The 18363-nt window shown below is 39.6% G+C and overlaps 1 protein-coding gene across 2 annotated transcripts in view; it reads left to right on the forward strand.

Moving 5' to 3' along the window:
- LOC149142859 (homocysteine S-methyltransferase 2-like) overlaps nt 1-18363 on the forward strand; it is a 103013-nt gene that overhangs the window by 75994 nt on the left and 8656 nt on the right. For both annotated transcript variants that reach the window (XM_089451399.1, XM_089451398.1), the window contains exons 2-5: nt 1030-1086; nt 1230-1459; nt 1614-1743; nt 17225-17428. In XM_089451399.1, the coding sequence (XP_089307525.1) occupies nt 1030-1086; nt 1230-1459; nt 1614-1743; nt 17225-17428 (621 nt within the window). The remainder of the gene's footprint in view (nt 1-1029; nt 1087-1229; nt 1460-1613; nt 1744-17224; nt 17429-18363) is intronic.

Here is an 18363-nt window from a genome sequence, read left to right on the forward strand (position 1 = left end):
TAATTAGGTACATGACACACCTCAATATCAAATCAAAGAACACCAGTTCCTCATCATGTGTGATGTGTATATACTAAAAAATATTAAAATCTGTTTTGCCTCAGGGCTGATGCAATAACACAAACACAAATACATTGTGTATATACTAAAAAATATTAAAATATGTTTTGCCCCAGGGCTGATGCAATAACACAAACACAAATACATTACTAATCACGTTCACTCTACTCATCAGTGGTAATGAGCTGCACTCAATTCAGATTTGGATTCTAGAATCTGAATATGTGCTGAGGCAGGCCATGGGCTCAATGGAGGGGTTGGTTCCCAAGGATTAGCCTTCTCCAAGTTAAAAGTAGAAAAGATGTGACCATGGGCTTTTGAAAAATTTGGTTAAACCATTCCGCAGGAAGAGAGAACTGTTGATTCTGTGCATCCCAGCCACACAGACATCTTGATTGCAGCCCTTTCTTGTAGGAGAGTGGGGTCTATTAGTCAAATTTGGATTAGTATACTGGTTTTGTGGATTGTCTTGTGTCCTCCACATAGTATTTTCTTGTCTTGTCTTCATAGGCAGCTTCATTGGTGGTGTCAGATTTTAACCTGGTTTTACCTGTGAATTTGAACATTGTGCTCTCATGCTTTGAGTAAGTAGATTATGTGTGTAATCATGTTTCACATATTAACATGAACCTTCTTGCCATGTTAACTGATCTAAGATTAATCTGGTGCTTAATATTTCAATAAGCCATCTCCAAGTATCACCAAATGAATTGGACTTCAGCATGACAAGTAATGAAAGTTAATTTGAATATTTCATGTGGTTCAAACTTCAAAGTTCAAATATTTTGAAGACTTTGTTCGAGTCTTGTTTCAATGTCTAATTGAGCATGGTTGTGTTTCTGATACTTGCATTTTTTATGGTCTGTTGCTTCTTTTGGAAACTCTAAAACAAGAACTGTAAGAGTAATATACTTTGCTTTTATTTGCGGTGATTTCAAAGATCAGTTCTAATCTGTTGTAATGGGTTAGGTTCACCAAGAATATCTTGAAGCTGGAGCAGAGATCATAATCACAGCATCATACCAAGTGAGTTCATGTATTTTTTCACTATCTATTTATTCAATATATGATTTTTTCTTTTTCCACTTTTTTTGTTTATTCAAATTTTTCTTTTTTGAATATAAGCTTCTTCTTTCAATTCCTAATTACTATAATTTGACTCCATACAGGCAACTATTCAAGGCTTTGAATCAAAAGGCTTTTCAGTAACAGAGGGAGAAGCTTTGTTGCGCAAGAGTGTTGAGATTGCTTGTGAAGCACGTGAACAGTTTTGGAAAAAATGTGCTGAAATCTTAAATGGTAGTGTTGATGATGCCCAAATTCCAAAAGTTAGACCTATATTAGTGGCAGCCTCCGTGGGAAGTTATGGGGCTTACCTGGCAGATGGTTCTGAATACAGGTGAACATATGCATATATACTTCTTGACCTGCATGTCAACTTCTTCTGCCAGTTTTTCTTGTTTTGCATGAATTTTTGGATTGGCTATTAGGAGACAATTAAGACAATATATTTCTAAGTGGCCGGTATTATGTTGGGTTTATGTGACTTGCAGTGGTGATTATGGACCTGGTATGACAGTACAGGCTTTAAAAGATTTCCATCGAAGACGTGTGCAAGTTCTTGCAGAATCAGGAGCTGATTTATTAGCTTTTGAAACAATACCAAATAAGTTGGAGGCTCAGGTATGCCACTCCTGAATCTCTTATGACTGAATGCTTATCCCAAGGTGAGGTTCTAGTGGTGAAACTGCTTTTACCAGGTTCATCAAGTTAGAGATATCGCTGGCTGATCCTTCCTGCACTGTTAATGCTTTACTCCTTGCGAATGGAGGGTAAATGCCAGTTTGTGACCCCCAAGGATGCATTTGGGTAGAGTGGATTGACCATTTTGATTTATTAGCTTATGAATAAATACCAAATAAGTTGGAGGCTCAGGTATGCTACTCCTGAATCTTTCATGACTTGCTGCTTATCCCAAGGTGAAGTTCTAGTGGTGAAAGTGCTTTTGCCAGGTTCATCAAGTTAGAGATATCGCTGGCTGATCCTTCCTGCACTGTTAATGATTTAATCCTTGTGAATGGAGGGTAAATGCCAATTTGTGACCCCCGAGGATGCATTTTGGTAGAGTGGATTGACCATTCTGGTTATTTCTGTCATGGGAAGGGCACTAGGCCATCTTATACTTGAAGGAGAGGTATCATAATAAAAGAAAAGATACACAATGCTTTTGCAATTGTCAGAAAACTTTATGATTTCTTCGTTTAGTTGATACTAGACTGTTAATTTTCTAACACCAGATCTGATTCAGTATTCCCAGCAATATTTATATGCAAAAATTATTTAACCCTGTAAATTAATTTTCTGTGTTGCTGGATAAAAAATACACTTCTATTTTAACAATTACAATGCAGCAGAAGCACAAGTAGAAAAATCAACCTCACAACAGAAATTTCAAATCCTCCTATTTACTTGTCACTTCTATTATTCAGAATAAATAAGGGCTCTCGAATAGGGAAAATGGCCCATAGAGAAATGCAGAATTTATACAGCAATTGGTACCTGGCAATCTCACCGCCCTGGAAGTTTTGGTCCTCTGACAACTCGGCCTCTTTGAAATTTTCAGACCCTGGAAAAATCGGCTTCTTCAACCTGAATTCAACATCATCTGTCCTAGCCCTGTACGGACTGTGCATTGGAATAATAGCTCACCCTACACCTAGACCATATGGCTCCCTGTGCAAGCATCCAAGCTGAGTTCAACTTCCCTATGAACCAAGAACCAATGACTCAACTATGGTTGAATTTGGGTGTGTTTTGGTTTAATTCGATTCCCTATTTTAATTTGTGAATCTCATCAAATTCACCCATATTTATTGAACTAACTCAATGCTAAATGAGGAGTTAGATGATCCTTGACAAACAAAGGATTACTACAAGTTGCACCCGAAGAATGGAGATGAGATATAGGGCTTGTAATGTGGCATGGAAGGCGTTAAGTATGATATAAGGAAGATGGAACATGCTATCTCAATCATGGCTTCCCAAGTAGTGCCCCTCCTATAACCCAAAGGGAGGTCCCATTGGACTAGGGTCAAAGATTAACACCCTTGGTGAGGTCAGAGAACAAGAATATGGTTAAGGTATATCGATCTTCCAGATCATCCTATTGTCCATACTAAATGCTTCAAAACAAACAAGTATAAGCACATGATTGCGAAATGATCAATGCACCTTTGAATGGCAGCCAACCTTCACTCCAAGTGCTAATGTCAGATGGGTGAGAAGCAAATGGCTGATGCAAGTGGCAGAAGTACATGATATATCATCATCGAATGGTGGTTTGTAGGGGCTGGTAGATGTCTATCTATTTGGCTATTTTCTCAAATGTAAGAGAAAAACTTCCTCTTATGGGGTTACCCATTTTGGTGGGTAACAGGCCTTAGGCCCCTTTGTGGGTCAAGACGGCCTTGTTACCCACCACTTTTTGGGTGATATCCATAGGAGAATTTTTTTCTAGATGGTCCTTAGCCGGTAGCCAACAACCCCTTGCAGGTCACCAAGTAGCTCGATGTGCTACTATCTTCACCACCTGAGCCAACCATGTGGTTTCTCGCCCATCTGTTATGATTGTATATTTGAAGGTGGGAGGTTTGAAGGTGGGCCTCCCGACCTCGAAGATATGGCTTTTAATTAGTGTAGTTGAGTAATTTTGTTTACTTATCATGGACAGTTTTGGGCATGGATTGGTGGGGGGATTCGGCGGAAAGAGTGGGCTAGGTTTGTACTCTTGTATCCTATGACGGATTTGGTGGTTAGCTTTATATCCTAGTCCCATGGGATCTCCTTCACTGGCTATTAGCTTTAGGGATGGCACTACATGGGAAATCCCAATTTTGGTTGTGTGGTCCCGCTTCCCGACACCATATATGTCACTCCCCTCTGCTCATTTTAATACCATTCATCACTTTTCGCATCTGGGTCCACATGTGTCCATTGGTCCACATAGGGTTAGCCTCCCTGCCCCCTGGTCAACACTTTGGGTCGGGCCTGGAACGATGCCTGGAGGTCGATGCAACTAAAAGGAAAGGAAAAAGCATAATTTGGCCACTTACAACAGGAAATGTACACCACAAAATGCAAAAGTTGGCCGTGACATAAATTTAGCATGTGGGCAAAAGCCAAACATGAGCTCTACCCCTCATTCATGGCCATCACCCTAGTTCCTATGGGCCCTAGATGAGCCCCCTCTACATTAAGGAACCTATGATTGCCCCAACCCCCGGTGGGCAATGAGCTGCTCCACCTTAAAGGGGGGTATCTACTGCTATATTCTACACATCATGCTCCCATTCCCTGGAGCCTTGAGCAGTTATGAAGAAAAATCATTCAAAGGCAAAAGGCATATGAAGAAGGGTAGAAAAACAAAGACCGAGGTAACTCATGTACCACGATTTGCTCCCTCCTACACTCATATACCCAAGTGTGGGTTTCCCTCATCATAACTACCTTTGTACCATGACATGTGGCTTGGAGCCTTCCCCTAATCACCACCCCCTCTCATCACTGTATCATATGCCAGCTACCCATTGATGGATTTACCATGGACATCCCATCCCATTTAAAGGCCGAAACCACCTAATAGGGTCCTTGGTTAACCCCTGTATTGAGCTTGGAGACACCTGTACATGCCAAAGCCCACTATGGAAGGGCATGCCACCATGAATTGCCCACTTGATTCCATGATTTGGAAGTTCTTTTACTTGATTACTCTGATGATTGATTGTATTGGAGGGCAAGGGGATGCATTGGATCTTATGTAGGATTGCAGGTAGGGTGAGCATTGAGAGCCATGGGCCTCCACCATAGCAGACAACACTTCATGGATCCCTTGTACCATTCAATGATTTCTCATGTTCCACCTTTTGGATGAGGATGATGCACTTGGCTCAACATGCCTAGCCAACTCCACACTTGCCCCATACACTTGGTAGATATTCCAGGGTCCAGATGAAGATGTGTCTCATTGTAGGAGACAAAGGGAGGGATTATGTCATCATCCTAGCTCTTACAAATTGTTTATAGACATTATTGATCCACTTGGAGACCCATGAGGATGTCATTGTGCCCCCACACCCACTTAGGAGCACCACATGTGGCTTGCTTGGAAAACAAGGGGCCAAACCCTTGTCTGTTGGAAATAATACTGAGAGGGGGGGTGAATCAGTATTATCAGATCAATCAAACTTTTTCAATGCTCAGAAACATATACGCTACTTCAGTTAAGTGAACCCGCGTGTACACGCTACTGTGACTAAGTAAAACAACGTATAAGAATAAAACTCACAATTTAGTTAGCTTATTCTTCAGTTAAGTGCATCAGGACATTATTCACCACATTAACAGTAAACATGTGCAGTATAACAGAACAGATCAAAAGCCACACACATGAACACCAAGATATAAGGTGGAAACCCAATGTGGGTGAAAACCACCTGCTGCAAGTTGTCTCTATCTTTCTTTAATATGAAACTTCAGTTTACAATCTTTTGTACTGGTGCAGCCTTATACCAGTACGCAGGCTACAACCTGCAGAAGGCTACAACCTTCTTTCGTTCTCCAAACTTCCTTGGAAGGGAGCTCCAACCCCCTTTGCTCTTGTACTAGCCAAGATACTAGTACGTAGGTGCTGACCTACAATCTTCTTTCTTTCAGGTATCACTTTTCATACATTTTCAGACTTGGATATTCCTGAAGCACAACATTACAATTTGAAGTCCACAATTCATTCAATTTCCACAATAGATCATTGAAGCATAAAACAACCAAACTTTGAATCACTGAACCACTGAACCCTGTCAATCACAGAGCAGACTACAGAACTCTGCAATAACAGTCAGACCCCACTGTAAACCCAAAATCAAGCTTCAAAAGATATACGCTACTTCAATGAGCAAAACCCGCGTATACACGCGCTTTTACCGAAGCCAACCTGCGTACAGATCTAAAAATAGACTTTCTCAATTTGCAGCTGTACCAGACATTAGTTAGATCCAGAACATAACATTGCGACAATATGCAGATCTAGAAATACGCATAATCAACCATATAATGATAGTGCATTTCAAACCATTAGATCCCGATCTATCCTTAGATCTAGTCTTCCATCAACCGATGTGATCTCTCCTTGGCTTAGATCAAGCAACCCAGAACCTGCATATCAGATCTCTTTCTCTCTTAGATATTCAAGCCTTAACAAAGATGATTTTGCCTAATGATCTTCTTCTCCTTATATAGTCTTAGGCCTAGCTCAATACCAAGAGCCAAAACCATAGTAACACAATACCATCAACTTCAAAACTAGGGATCGACACGCCCGTCGAGACACAATGGTCCGAAATCATAGGCACAACTTCCAAGGACTAACCACCATGGACCAAAGATACTTTTCCACATACACGCGCTTTTTATGAATCCAACTAGCGTGTACACACGACTTGGGCTTAACGAACATGCGTATATGAACTTCCTTGGCATGCTGTACTAAGATCTGTCTTCTGATTAAGTTGCCATCACCTGTACCAACCTGAACCATCCTCTGAGTGAGTTGCCATCAAGGACAACACTTGAATCATAATGCCAACAATCTCCCCCTTTGGACTTGATGGCAACCACCACACCAAGTCACTCTCCCCCTTTGACATCAAGGGCAAAGGGCTGTGCTCCCCCTGAGGACATGCTGATACCTCTGCTTGGCTGTGCTGACTCGTGCTCCCCCTAACAGTAGGCCAGATCTGCAAAAGATGTTCTTCAACAAGAACCAAGACTTATACACCATAAGGGACCGTCCTATCACCAAAAGACTCAATACATACATCCATACTCCCTACCAAGAGGGGACATATCAGAAACAACCAATTATATTACAGCATTCATCCCAGGCATAGTGGGGAAACCAACATAGGCCGTTACATGACCTTGACACCATAAAAGAGATATGACAAGAGAGATACATGACATAGAGACAACAGATCTAGACCAAGACTTAGGAAAGGCACCAGCAGCATCTGATAAACATCTTGTTAGATCAGCCATCAGGATTTCTTTCTGAGCTCCTTCTCCTGAAACCAACAACCAAAACATCTGAATGCCAACAATGCTTTATGAGACTTTTAAGCTGCTCCCCCTGAACCTGTGCCTGTTGCACTCCCTGAAACTGTGCCTGAAGAATTCTGACATTCCCATTGCTGTTCAGAACTCCAGAGTTTTCCCTTGCTGTTCAGAACTTCATATACGCGATTTGTCCTGTATAAAACAGCGTATGTACGCGGATATACTTTCTGCAACAAGCGTCCAACATACACGCGACTTACCCATCATGAATCCGCGTATATACGCGCATATCCCTTCCGTAACCTGCGTATACCAACTTTTCTGTAGAACAAACAAACTTCAACAACAGGATGAAGCATCAACTACTCCCAGCTTTTGTCTGAGATATTCAAAATTTTCCCTGGGCAGTGGTTTTGTGAGAATATCAGCAACTTGCTCCTTAGAAGGAACATACTCCAACTTGACCTTCTGCTCAAGCACTTGTTCTCGAAGAAAATGGTACTTGATTGGTATGTGCTTGGTCTTTGAGTGCATGACTGGATTCTTTGAAATGCTGATTGCACTTGTATTATCACATAAGATAGAGACAGGTGGAGTGCAGGTGATTTGAAAGTCCTGCAAGGTCTGCATCATCCAAAGAAGTTGTGTGCAACAAGATGCTGCAGCCACATATTCTGCTTCAGCTGTAGATAAGGCAATCGAACTTTGTTTCTTGCTGAACCAAGATACTAATCTGGAACCCATGAAGAAAGCACCTCCACTTGTGCTTTTCCTATCATCCACACTTCCAGCCCAATCTGCATCTGTGTAGGCATGAAGAGTGAGATCTGTATTTCTAGGATACCATAAGCCATAGTTTTGGGTCCCTTGAAGATATTTGAAGATTCTTTTGACTGCCTGAAGATGAGTTTCTTTTGGGTTGGCTTGAAATCTTCCAACCATTCCTACTGCATGTGTAATATCTGGTCGAGTACCTGTCAAATAAAGCAAACTCCCAATCATGGATCTATAAGTGGGTTGGTGAACTGCTGCTGATTCATCATTTGCACTGAGGCTGCATCCTGTAACCATGGGTGTACATACTGGCTTTGACTCTTCCATGCCATACTTCTTCAAGATCTGCTTGAGGTATTTGGTTTGAGACAAGAAGATACCTCCTTCATTTTGTTGGATTTGCAATCCAAGAAAATATGTCAATTCTCCAAGAAGTGACATTTCGAATTCTTTCTTCATAACCAAGGCAAAGTTTTGACTCATAGTCTCTTCATTGCTGCCAAAAATAATATCATCTACATAAACAACAAGAATTAGCAATTTGTTATTTTCAACTTTTATATAGAGATTGCTATCTGCTGATCCTTTTGAAAAGCCTTGTTGGTGAAGATATTTGTCCAACCGATAGTACCAAGCCCTTGGAGCTTGTTTGAGTCCATAGAGTGCCTTTTTCAATCAGAGCATAAAACAACCAAACTTTGAATCACTGAACCACTGAACCCTGTCAATCACAGAGCAGACTACAGAACTCTGCAATAACAGTCAGACCCCACTGTAAACCCAAAATCAAGCTTCAAAAGATATACGCTACTTCAATGAGCAAAACCCGCGTATACACGCGCTTTTACCGAAGCCAACCTGCGTACAGATCTAAAAATAGACTTTCTCAATTTGCAGATGTACTAGACATTAGTTAGATCCAGAACATAACATTGCGACAATATGCAGATCTAGAAATACGCATAATCAACCATATAATGATAGTGCATTTCAAACCATTAGATCCCGATCTATCCTTAGATCTAGTCTTCCATCAACCGATGTGATCTCTCCTTGGCTTAGATCAAGCAACCCAGAACCTGCATATCAGATCTCTTTCTCTCTTAGATATTCAAGCCTTAACAAAGATGATTTTGCCTAATGATCTTCTTCTCCTTATATAGTCTTAGGCCTAGCTCAATACCAAGAGCCAAAACCATAGTAACACAATACCATCAACTTCAAAACTAGGGATCGACACGCCCGTCGAGACACAATGGTCCGAAATCATAGGCACAACTTCCAAGGACTAACCACCATGGACCAAAGATACTTTTCCACATACACGCGCTTTTTATGAATCCAACTAGCGTGTACACGCGACTTGGGCTTAACGAACATGCGTATATGAACTTCCTTGGCATGCTGTACTAAGATCTGTCTTCTGATTAAGTTGCCATCACCTGTACCAACCTGAACCATCCTCTGAGTGAGTTGCCATCAAGGACAACACTTGAATCATAATGCCAACATTGTCCACTATGTTTGGAGCATTTTCACTCAACTTGGCACATTTGGACTCCATTAGGCCTCCTCAATGTCCCAACGACCCATCATATTCATTATTTTTCCCTCTTGAGAGACTATTCTTCGTATTTTTGAGCTATCTTGGTGGGCTTGTCACCAAGGCATATCATTATTGTACATTATTTTAGTATTTGGGGCTAAATTAGTCAAATTAGGCCATTCAAACCCCTATTGAATTGTATAAATAAATGAGAGGTGATTCATTTCTCTCATCATCACTTGGAATTAGTAGCTACTTGGAGAATTTCGCATTCCCTTTTGGAGGACGAATTTGGTTTCATGGATGAATTTTGATGTTTGGATACTATTCTCTTGATCTTGGAGCTTCATTCTTGTCATAATTTGATGATTGGATATACTCATTGTACATGTAAGTGATCTCTTTTTCATGTTTATTCTTATTTTTATCTTGTCACATGAATGTTGCTGGGATTTTTGCTATCTAGGTCTGAAATTGCCTCTAATTTATGTGAAATTGTGGAATTTTTGATCTCTTGCATGCATTACATGTGTCATGTATGAATGGGTGAATGTTCTTAGAGGTTATTTTCATTAAATATACCTTGATAAGTCATCAATTATTGAATATCGAAGTATAAATTCCTTTGGTAGCTGTTGCATGCCCTAATTTTCCATGCAAAGTTTTCAAAATGACTCCTTGATTGGGTATAGTCTCGCCAAATCACAAATTCTCCTTGACTCCATCTCTCCCGAAGGCAAGTCACTAATCCAACCACTGGTGATCACTTAAACGATTATTTTTCTCGCCTTCCCCTTCTCTTTCTAGGCCTAGCCCTAATAGGTCACCTAAGGCATTAATCGAATTCCCTTCTAGCCATCCAATAACCTTGATTTTTGGTCCACGACTGCATTAGGGTTTTGTCTAGAGGTCCTCCAAGTTTAAAGCAAATTCGATGATGGAATCCCGAGATATAGCAAGCCCTAGCCACAAGACCATTTCTTGCCTTAGATTGACTTGGGTTAGCGTCCTCATTAGGATCATTGCATTCAAATCTCAAAAAAAAATTAGTCTTTTGATCATATTCCCTACCCTAATTAGGTCAAGCCCCTCATTGGTTGATCAACTCCATACCCTTGACCTAGTTTTGGGTCCACTTGGCTCTTTGTGGTCCTGCAACTTTGTAACTCCAATTCCACAAGGATTACATAGAAGCCTCTTATCCATAAGGATCCTTAGGTCCAAGAACCCCCTTTCTAAGGCATATCCTCCAAACCTAGGCCCAAGAATCCTCTTAGCCCTTCCTAGTGAGCCCATCACTTGTTTTTTGAAGCAAGCAAGTTATCTAATTGAGCCTCTCTTGTGAATAGGCATTAGGGATCACTCTCTGTTCATTCATAGATCTATCCTTCCTAATGATTCCCCTTATACCGGGTCTCCTCCCATCGATGAAATTCCCTAATGAGTAGGGAGCCTTAGCTGAGGTGACAATGGACTATCGCTCCATTGTTGCCCCTTGACCTAGTAGTTGTTCTATAGGATCTCCTCCTAGGACCCCTGCTAATTTGAGTGATAAAAGGCTTTGTGGAAGGTGGTTGGCAAGTGAGCATCTTGTGGAGGAGAAGGTCGAATAGGCCTCAGACCTTTGAGGGCCTGTGGAAAGTGGTTGGCAAGAGAGCATCTTGCGGGGAGAAGGTAGAGTAGGCCTCAGATCCCTTGAGGACTAAGAGGGACTGTGGTAGGCCTCAGACTTGTGGAGGGTTGAGAGGGTCTGTGGAGGACTGAAAGGGTTGAGAGGGCCTGTTGTTGGAAAAGAGGGCCAAGAGGGCCTCTTGTGTGTAAGAGCACGGAGACATGTAGGTGGCATGAGACATTGAGAGAGAGATTCTCTCAAGTAAGCAAGAGATCTGCATGAGTAATACAACAAGTTTAATGTGAGTAAGATGCCAGGTTGTGCTAAGTCTGAGGAAAGAACATGGAGTAACAAAGGAGATTTGTATTAGCCAGATTGAGGATGGATCTAAGGCTTGATTCGCTAGATCAAATCCAGATTAATTGTTGTATATATAATTTCCTCGAGGGCCATTATCCCAGTAAGGGAGCCCTAGTAGGTTATGAGAAGAATTTAATAAAGAATTTTGGATTGGGCTGAATTTTTTTGTTTATTGCGTATGATCTAATTGCTGGTTTGATAAGTTGTGTTGTGCTAAATTTGTTTCCGGTTAGGCGCATCTGTTTGTTTCAGTTAATTAGTTAATTTGAGACTATTACCATATCTGGTGTGTGCATGCGCACTGAGTCTAGTGCCCAAAATCTAATATTTTGTCTCATCCACTTTCTACTGAATGGCTTCAAGTTGATACCGTATTTGTGTGATCCTCATGAAATAGTTGGTAATGTTATTAGACCTCGATATTAGATGGATTTGAGCTTATTGCTCAATACTGTCTTCCTGTGCTTGTTATCACTCTAGAACAGGTCTACTAGAGCCTTAAACATCTATGTGATCCTCATGAAATAGTTGGTAATGTTATTAGACCTCAATATCAGATGGATTTGAGCGTATTTCTCAATATTGTCTTCCTGTGCTTGTTATCACTCTAGAATAGGTCTACTAGAGCCTTAAACATATCTATGGTTGACTGCTTCTCTATTAAGTGCAGGATTAAAACATCCTTTACAACTTCGATGATCACCCATGATCACTCTCAGGTCTTTGATGTGCTTTTCATGAGTGCCTTGAGTTTTGCGTCTATCAATATAGGAACAATGATCAATCTTTTTTGTAATCTCCCACAAGGCATGCTCCTTTAAAGGCAAAGGTCACCCTTGCCTTTCAAGAGAGGAAGTTAATGTCCCATCTAGCCAATCTTCAAATCTACGACTAGCTATTGCCATAACTAGATCTGATAAAATATGTTGTGTGCTAAATTGTTTTAGCACCCACAAGAATAAAAAGTTATTGCTGATTTATAGATCTGAAAAGATCTCCTTGCAAGTTTGACAAATTTGCTACAGATCTTTTTGGGTTTGTGTTTTAGTTCTTTAAAACACCCACAAGAAATGTCTCAATCATGCCAAGTTTGGTTATTTGTGAGATATGAGTTGTCTTCTTATGGGTGATGACCTTCCAGAGATTTCATTTCCTACTAATGTTTGTGAGGGTGTGTAATGGGACCTTCCATAGATTTCATTTCCTAGTGATGTTTGTGAGGGTGTGTAATGGGGAAACATCATAAGGAGTCCTTTCCTAGTCCCGAGGACATGGTCCAATTCGGGGCAGGATTGTATACCTGAGAGCTACTTCAGGCGTGATTTCTTCATGTAAAAAAAAAAAGAGTCCTTTCCTAATGAAAAATCAAGGTGATCTATAAACTGTTGTGGATATTCCATTGGAACATTTCATTAAAACAAATCTTATAATATTATGAAATCTTAGACTATGCAAACTAATTTTCCTTAGATCCCATATTAATGATTAGCTTTGCTTGAATTAAAATACAAAAATGAAGGAATACGCACATGTAAACAACATCCATCCAAATGAACAAAAGATTTATCTTGGGGAATCCAATATGGCAGAGAACCTAGCTAGAAGGTAAGGCCTATGCTCTTCTCTCTTATTTCAATTATAAAAATGCACATACAAAAGAATGTGAACTCATTATGGAGTTACCTTTTCACATTGTGGCCTACGTGGTTGCTACAAAATTATTATCATTCTTTGTTATGCTCTCAAAATGCCACTTCTAGATGTTTTTGGTGGAATAAGTATAATGCTAAAGAATGAAATCCTTTCTTCTCCTAACCTCGTGGCATTTCACGTAGCTTGATATTGTCTAGTGCTAGGATTTTTGCATCCTCAACCCTTAGTTAATGATATGGTTTTGGAACCTCTAGGATCTTTTAGAAGTCCGCACTTGACTAGCCCTACATTGTGAGTAATGGAGGCTAATGTCGCATCTTCTTATACCGTGGTGGTCAACAACGTGAGACATAACTTTTGCTTAAGAGCTTTGATTGTGGTGATTTTTGCTCCTTTGGAATCGTCTTGATGCGTAGATCAATGTTGAGGGGGTGGGCACAAGATTGCAACGTTGTAACCTCAAAATGTTGTTTGATGCCTCAAAATGGCTCCGGAAGGTTCCATACCCCTATTTTCCAAACTGGGACCTGCCACTAAAATGGGCCCTGCAAGCCAATTCCTCCCATTTTTCCACCCAAAAAGTACCAAAATAGATGAAAATTTGTGTAATAATCCTTTCTGGATCACAAGGTGAGCTTCTCAACCTCCTTTGCGCTGATTTCATGCTGTTTTCTATGGGCCTATGGCTGTTACATCTTCTATTGGGAGAGCTAAGTACTTCCTCAACTTTATTAATACTTTCCAACATTCTTTGGTTATACACCATTAAATCTAACGATGAGGTGTTTGGAAAGTTCCAAGAATTCAAATCTTTTGTGGAAAATCAACTTAACAAGAAAATGAAGTGTCTCAACACTGATGGTGGAGGTGAATTTATTAGCATTGCTTTCCAATGATTTCTCATATTTTAGAGCATCTCTTGGTAGAGAACCATTCCTTACACTCTACATCAAAATGGAGTAGTAGAATGAGGTAATAGGGATATCATGGAGATGGCTCATGGCATGCTTCACTCCAGGAAAATGAAGCTTTCATGGGGGAGAGGCAGTTGTTTCTGCAACCCATATTATCAATAAAACTCCTACTTGTGCTATCATAAGTATGACTCATGAAAAATGGTATGGCAAAAGATCACCTATTTCACATTTCAGAATTTTTGGATCAAGTGGAAGGGTCCCTGTTCCTAATGAAAGGTGAAACAAATCAACAACTCTAGACTGCCACTACGCTGTGGTCGGCTATGATGAAACCTTTTAGAGATATTGCCTTTATGAATTATGATCCTAGAACTCACAAAGTGGTTGACCGTTGAATATATAGAGACTATTTTTTATGAGGTCAACAAGGTGAGACATAACTTTTGCTTAAGAGCTTTGATTGTGGTGATTTTTGCTCCTTTGGAATCGTCTTGATCTCCCATTATTCTTTCAGAAGATTCTTTAAATGGAATTCAGCATGCATCCTTGGATCATGCTACTTCTCATCACCATATCAGAACTCTTCTAGATGATTCTTACCATGTTTTAATGGACCCTTCCTCTTTACATGGAACTCAGCATGTGTCATTGGATCATGCTACTTCTCACCACCATGTAGGAACTCTTCTAAATGATTCTTGACATGTTTTAATGGACCCTTCCCCTTCATACTTTGGTAACGTCAAGCAAGCAATAAATTTCAATTTACTTATTGGGCTCTCAAATAAGTAAAAAAAAGGGCCCCGTTGCCGGTTCAATTTACTTATTTGGTGGCCCCTCCCAAATAAGTAACTAAAGTTCCTCTCCTTATCAGTCGAGCCCCCTGTCGGGTCCTTGCTTTCCTAGCGTCAAGCAAGCCCCTACCGGTCTCGATCCTCTCTTGACTTCTGTGAATTCTCTCTCAAGTACTCCTACAGTGTTTGGGTACTCAAATGGCTGTTGTGGACCTTATTTATGATTATCTAGTCCTCCTATTATAGATGTCTTTTCACTTTTTCAAGATTCTCATGTTCGAGGCTCATTTAGTCCTCATGTTGTAGATGATCCTAAAGTTTGACTCCATTATTTAGTGGTGATGGTGACACATTGCATGATTTGCTTGTATCGCTGTTTCTTCTTTCAAAAAGGATAAGGCCTATACCTAACTGGGCTATCTCCATTCTTGTCGATGCAGCAGAGTTTCATGCTTGTCCATTTATGTGTTATAATCTCCTTACCTTTTAGCTGTTCTTGCTTAGACTATTGATTGTCTTTAGGATGATCTGATGTAGTTGGGTTTCTTATTGGCCCATTTAAGTACTATTAGGAGGAAACTTCTCCACCAGTTCGTTACACAATATTTTGATGCCGTTGTTGAATTACAATTTTTCCCATCTAAATCTGTCTAGAGCTTAGTGCTGGTTGATGGTTTTATGGAGTGATGTGGAATTTGGGGGATGATTCAGCCCCCTTGCGGGGGGGGGTGGGTTAAGTACATTTCATAATCTTGCATTGTAATAATTTCTCTCCAGGATCCCCTATTAAGTTCGTGAGAGGTAAGTGTTCGAATTATTGGTGTAACCTGTGCCTGTGGCTACAATGCATTCTTATGTAGCATTATGTAATTTTGTTTTCCAATGAAAACTTTGCAGGGAAAGCCATGGAATGCTTTCCCACTTTGATGGGTACCCTCAGGCTTTGTATCATCATCATGTACTTGTAATTATGGCTATGATCCTGTTTTATTTCATTTATTTTATACTAGGTTTACGGTTAAGGCTGACCTAGTCAAACTTGGTATGTAGGTTCGATAACCCTCTTTGGGTGTGTGCCCTTGTTTTATGGGTCCATAACCCTGTCTCAAAGGAATGCTGCACTTGAGTTGTCTGTAGATACACAAGTCATCTTCTCATTTTCCTAATCTCGTCTTGCGATCTTCTTGCTCTGAAACTTCAAAGTGTTATAAATCTAAGGTCACTTAATTTTGGTGCTTTTCTCTTGTGATTGGCATTTTTCTGTTAGGCGCAATTGTATATTTCTGTTTCAGCACTTGTGCTTGGGTTGTGTATTCTTTCTCTAGCATACTAGAACTATCTCTCTAGTGAACTTGTTAGGACTCAGGAGGCTATTTTAGAATTAGGTCGAATTCTGGTTTTATCCATTGTTTAGATGAGACCAGGAAGGATTGACCTGCTTAGATGATAACATCTTCATAATACTGTTCCTAGTAATCTTTCCTTGGTTGACCCTGTACTGTCTATTTAGAGTGTCGTGCAACCCGATGTAAGTTTACTTTTTTGTATATAAAAATGATTTATGCCTTGTAACATGTTTGTGGATATTCTTATCTAATGGAAATGATTATTTCTGATTGATTCTCATTTAGCTGCTACTTGTTAGCTAGTGTATTTGTTCAATTTCCACTGCAAATATTTCTGTTTCTTGAACTTTTGTTTACAACCTTCTGCTCATTGTCTTTTGTTTAATCTTTTGCTTTAAATTAGGAGAATGTTAAAGTGGATAAATATATTTATATTGGAAATTGGTTTCATGCATTCATGGATAGCAGCAAGAGATGGTTGTCCTCACTGCCGGTTTTACAACTGAGTTATGATAGGTTTTGTCGGTCTTTTAAAGAACTATGCATAAGAACATTCTCTTTTCGAAATTTGAATTAAATATTTGACCTCACTGCTGGTTTGACAACTGAGTTATGATAAGTTTTCCCAATTTGAATTAAATATTTGACCTTACTGCTGGTGTGACAACTGAGTTATGATAAGTTTTCCCAATTTGAATTAAATATTTGACCTCACTGTGGGTGTGACAACTGAGTTTTAATAAGTTTTCCCACTATTTTAAAGAACTATGCATAAGAACATTCTCTTTTTGGAATTTGAATTAAATATTTATGATAGGATTTAGAACACATATGCACATATGAAGCCAAGAAAAGTTATATGGATTCATGTCATTTTGGGTAATAAAATTATCTTTTTTTCGTTTCAGGCTTACATTGAATTGCTTGAAGAAAATAATATCCAAATACCAGCTTGGTTTCCTTCAACTCCAAAGTTTTCTGGTTTCTAGTGTCAATAATTTTGGATTCATATGTCATTTTGAGTAATAAAAATATCATTTTATTCATTTCAGGCATACATCGAATTACTTGAAGAAAATAATATACAAATACCAGCTTGGTTTTCCTTCAACTCCAAGGATGGTGTGAATGTAGTAGGTGGAGACTCCTTCACTGAATGTGCTGCCTTAGCTGATTCATGTCCAAACGTGGTTGCTGTTGGCATCAATTGTACCGCACCTCGTTTTATTCACGGATTGATCCTTACCATTCAGAAGGTAGCATCTTTTTCCTCTGATTCACGAAACCATTTTTTTCTCTGATTCACGAAACTGAGTCCCTTCATTTTATGTGTTTCTTAAAGTGATGATATCAATGTTTAACATCAAATCCAAAATTTGTCAAGGAAACAATTTTAGATGAAATTAGTTGTCAGTTGTAAGCTGTACATTTTTTCATGTTCTCCCAAGAATCTGGCAACTATGATCCCATATTTAAATACACAGCAAGAAACAGAAAACTGATGAATCATGTGTTAGATTTCATGCAAACCTAGCACCCAACACATAAATTCCTAGCAGAAAAATTGATCTACTGATTTAAATGCATTTCTAGGTTCCTAACACAATAAAATTCAGTGGAAGCAAATATACCAATCTCAATCACAGGGACACAACAGATTTCTGCCCAATCACAGTTCTTCATTAAAATAACCTCGGAACTTACTTGGGTTCCTGCCCTAAAAAAATGGCCCAACTGAGAAAATACAAAATTACAAATGGTTTGGATCTGATACAGCAGATCTGTGCTAGGTCGTGCTCGATCTCCTTGTCAGATCTGGATCTCCAGGCTCCCTCCTATACTTCCTTGAACCCAACACTCTGGAGTATCACACTCCTCCTCTTGAAGCTAGTGCCACTGTATGGTGTGTCTTCTCCCTTTCCTCTGCTTTGATTTTATAACTTTACATTGAGCTAAATCCCTAAACGTAACCCTACTCTCAAAGTGATTAACAGCTGAGATTAGAGCTGGCCTCTCTTGAGATCAATGGCTAAGATTAAAACAAAATCACTAAGTAAATTACTTTCCTTTCCAATTTTTTTTTAGCTCAATAAGCTAACATACTAATATGTGCTTTTTCCTAACTTAGACATAGACTAAGTTACATTAGCAACTTAATCACACTAGAGCAAGTGTTCTGAGGAGAATGTGG

This window comes from Pinus tabuliformis, chromosome X (genome assembly GCF_031772625.1).
Source record: "Pinus tabuliformis cultivar Carrire ecotype Pingquan chromosome X, CPIR1, whole genome shotgun sequence".
NCBI classification, from domain to species: Eukaryota; Viridiplantae; Streptophyta; class Pinopsida; order Pinales; family Pinaceae; genus Pinus; species Pinus tabuliformis.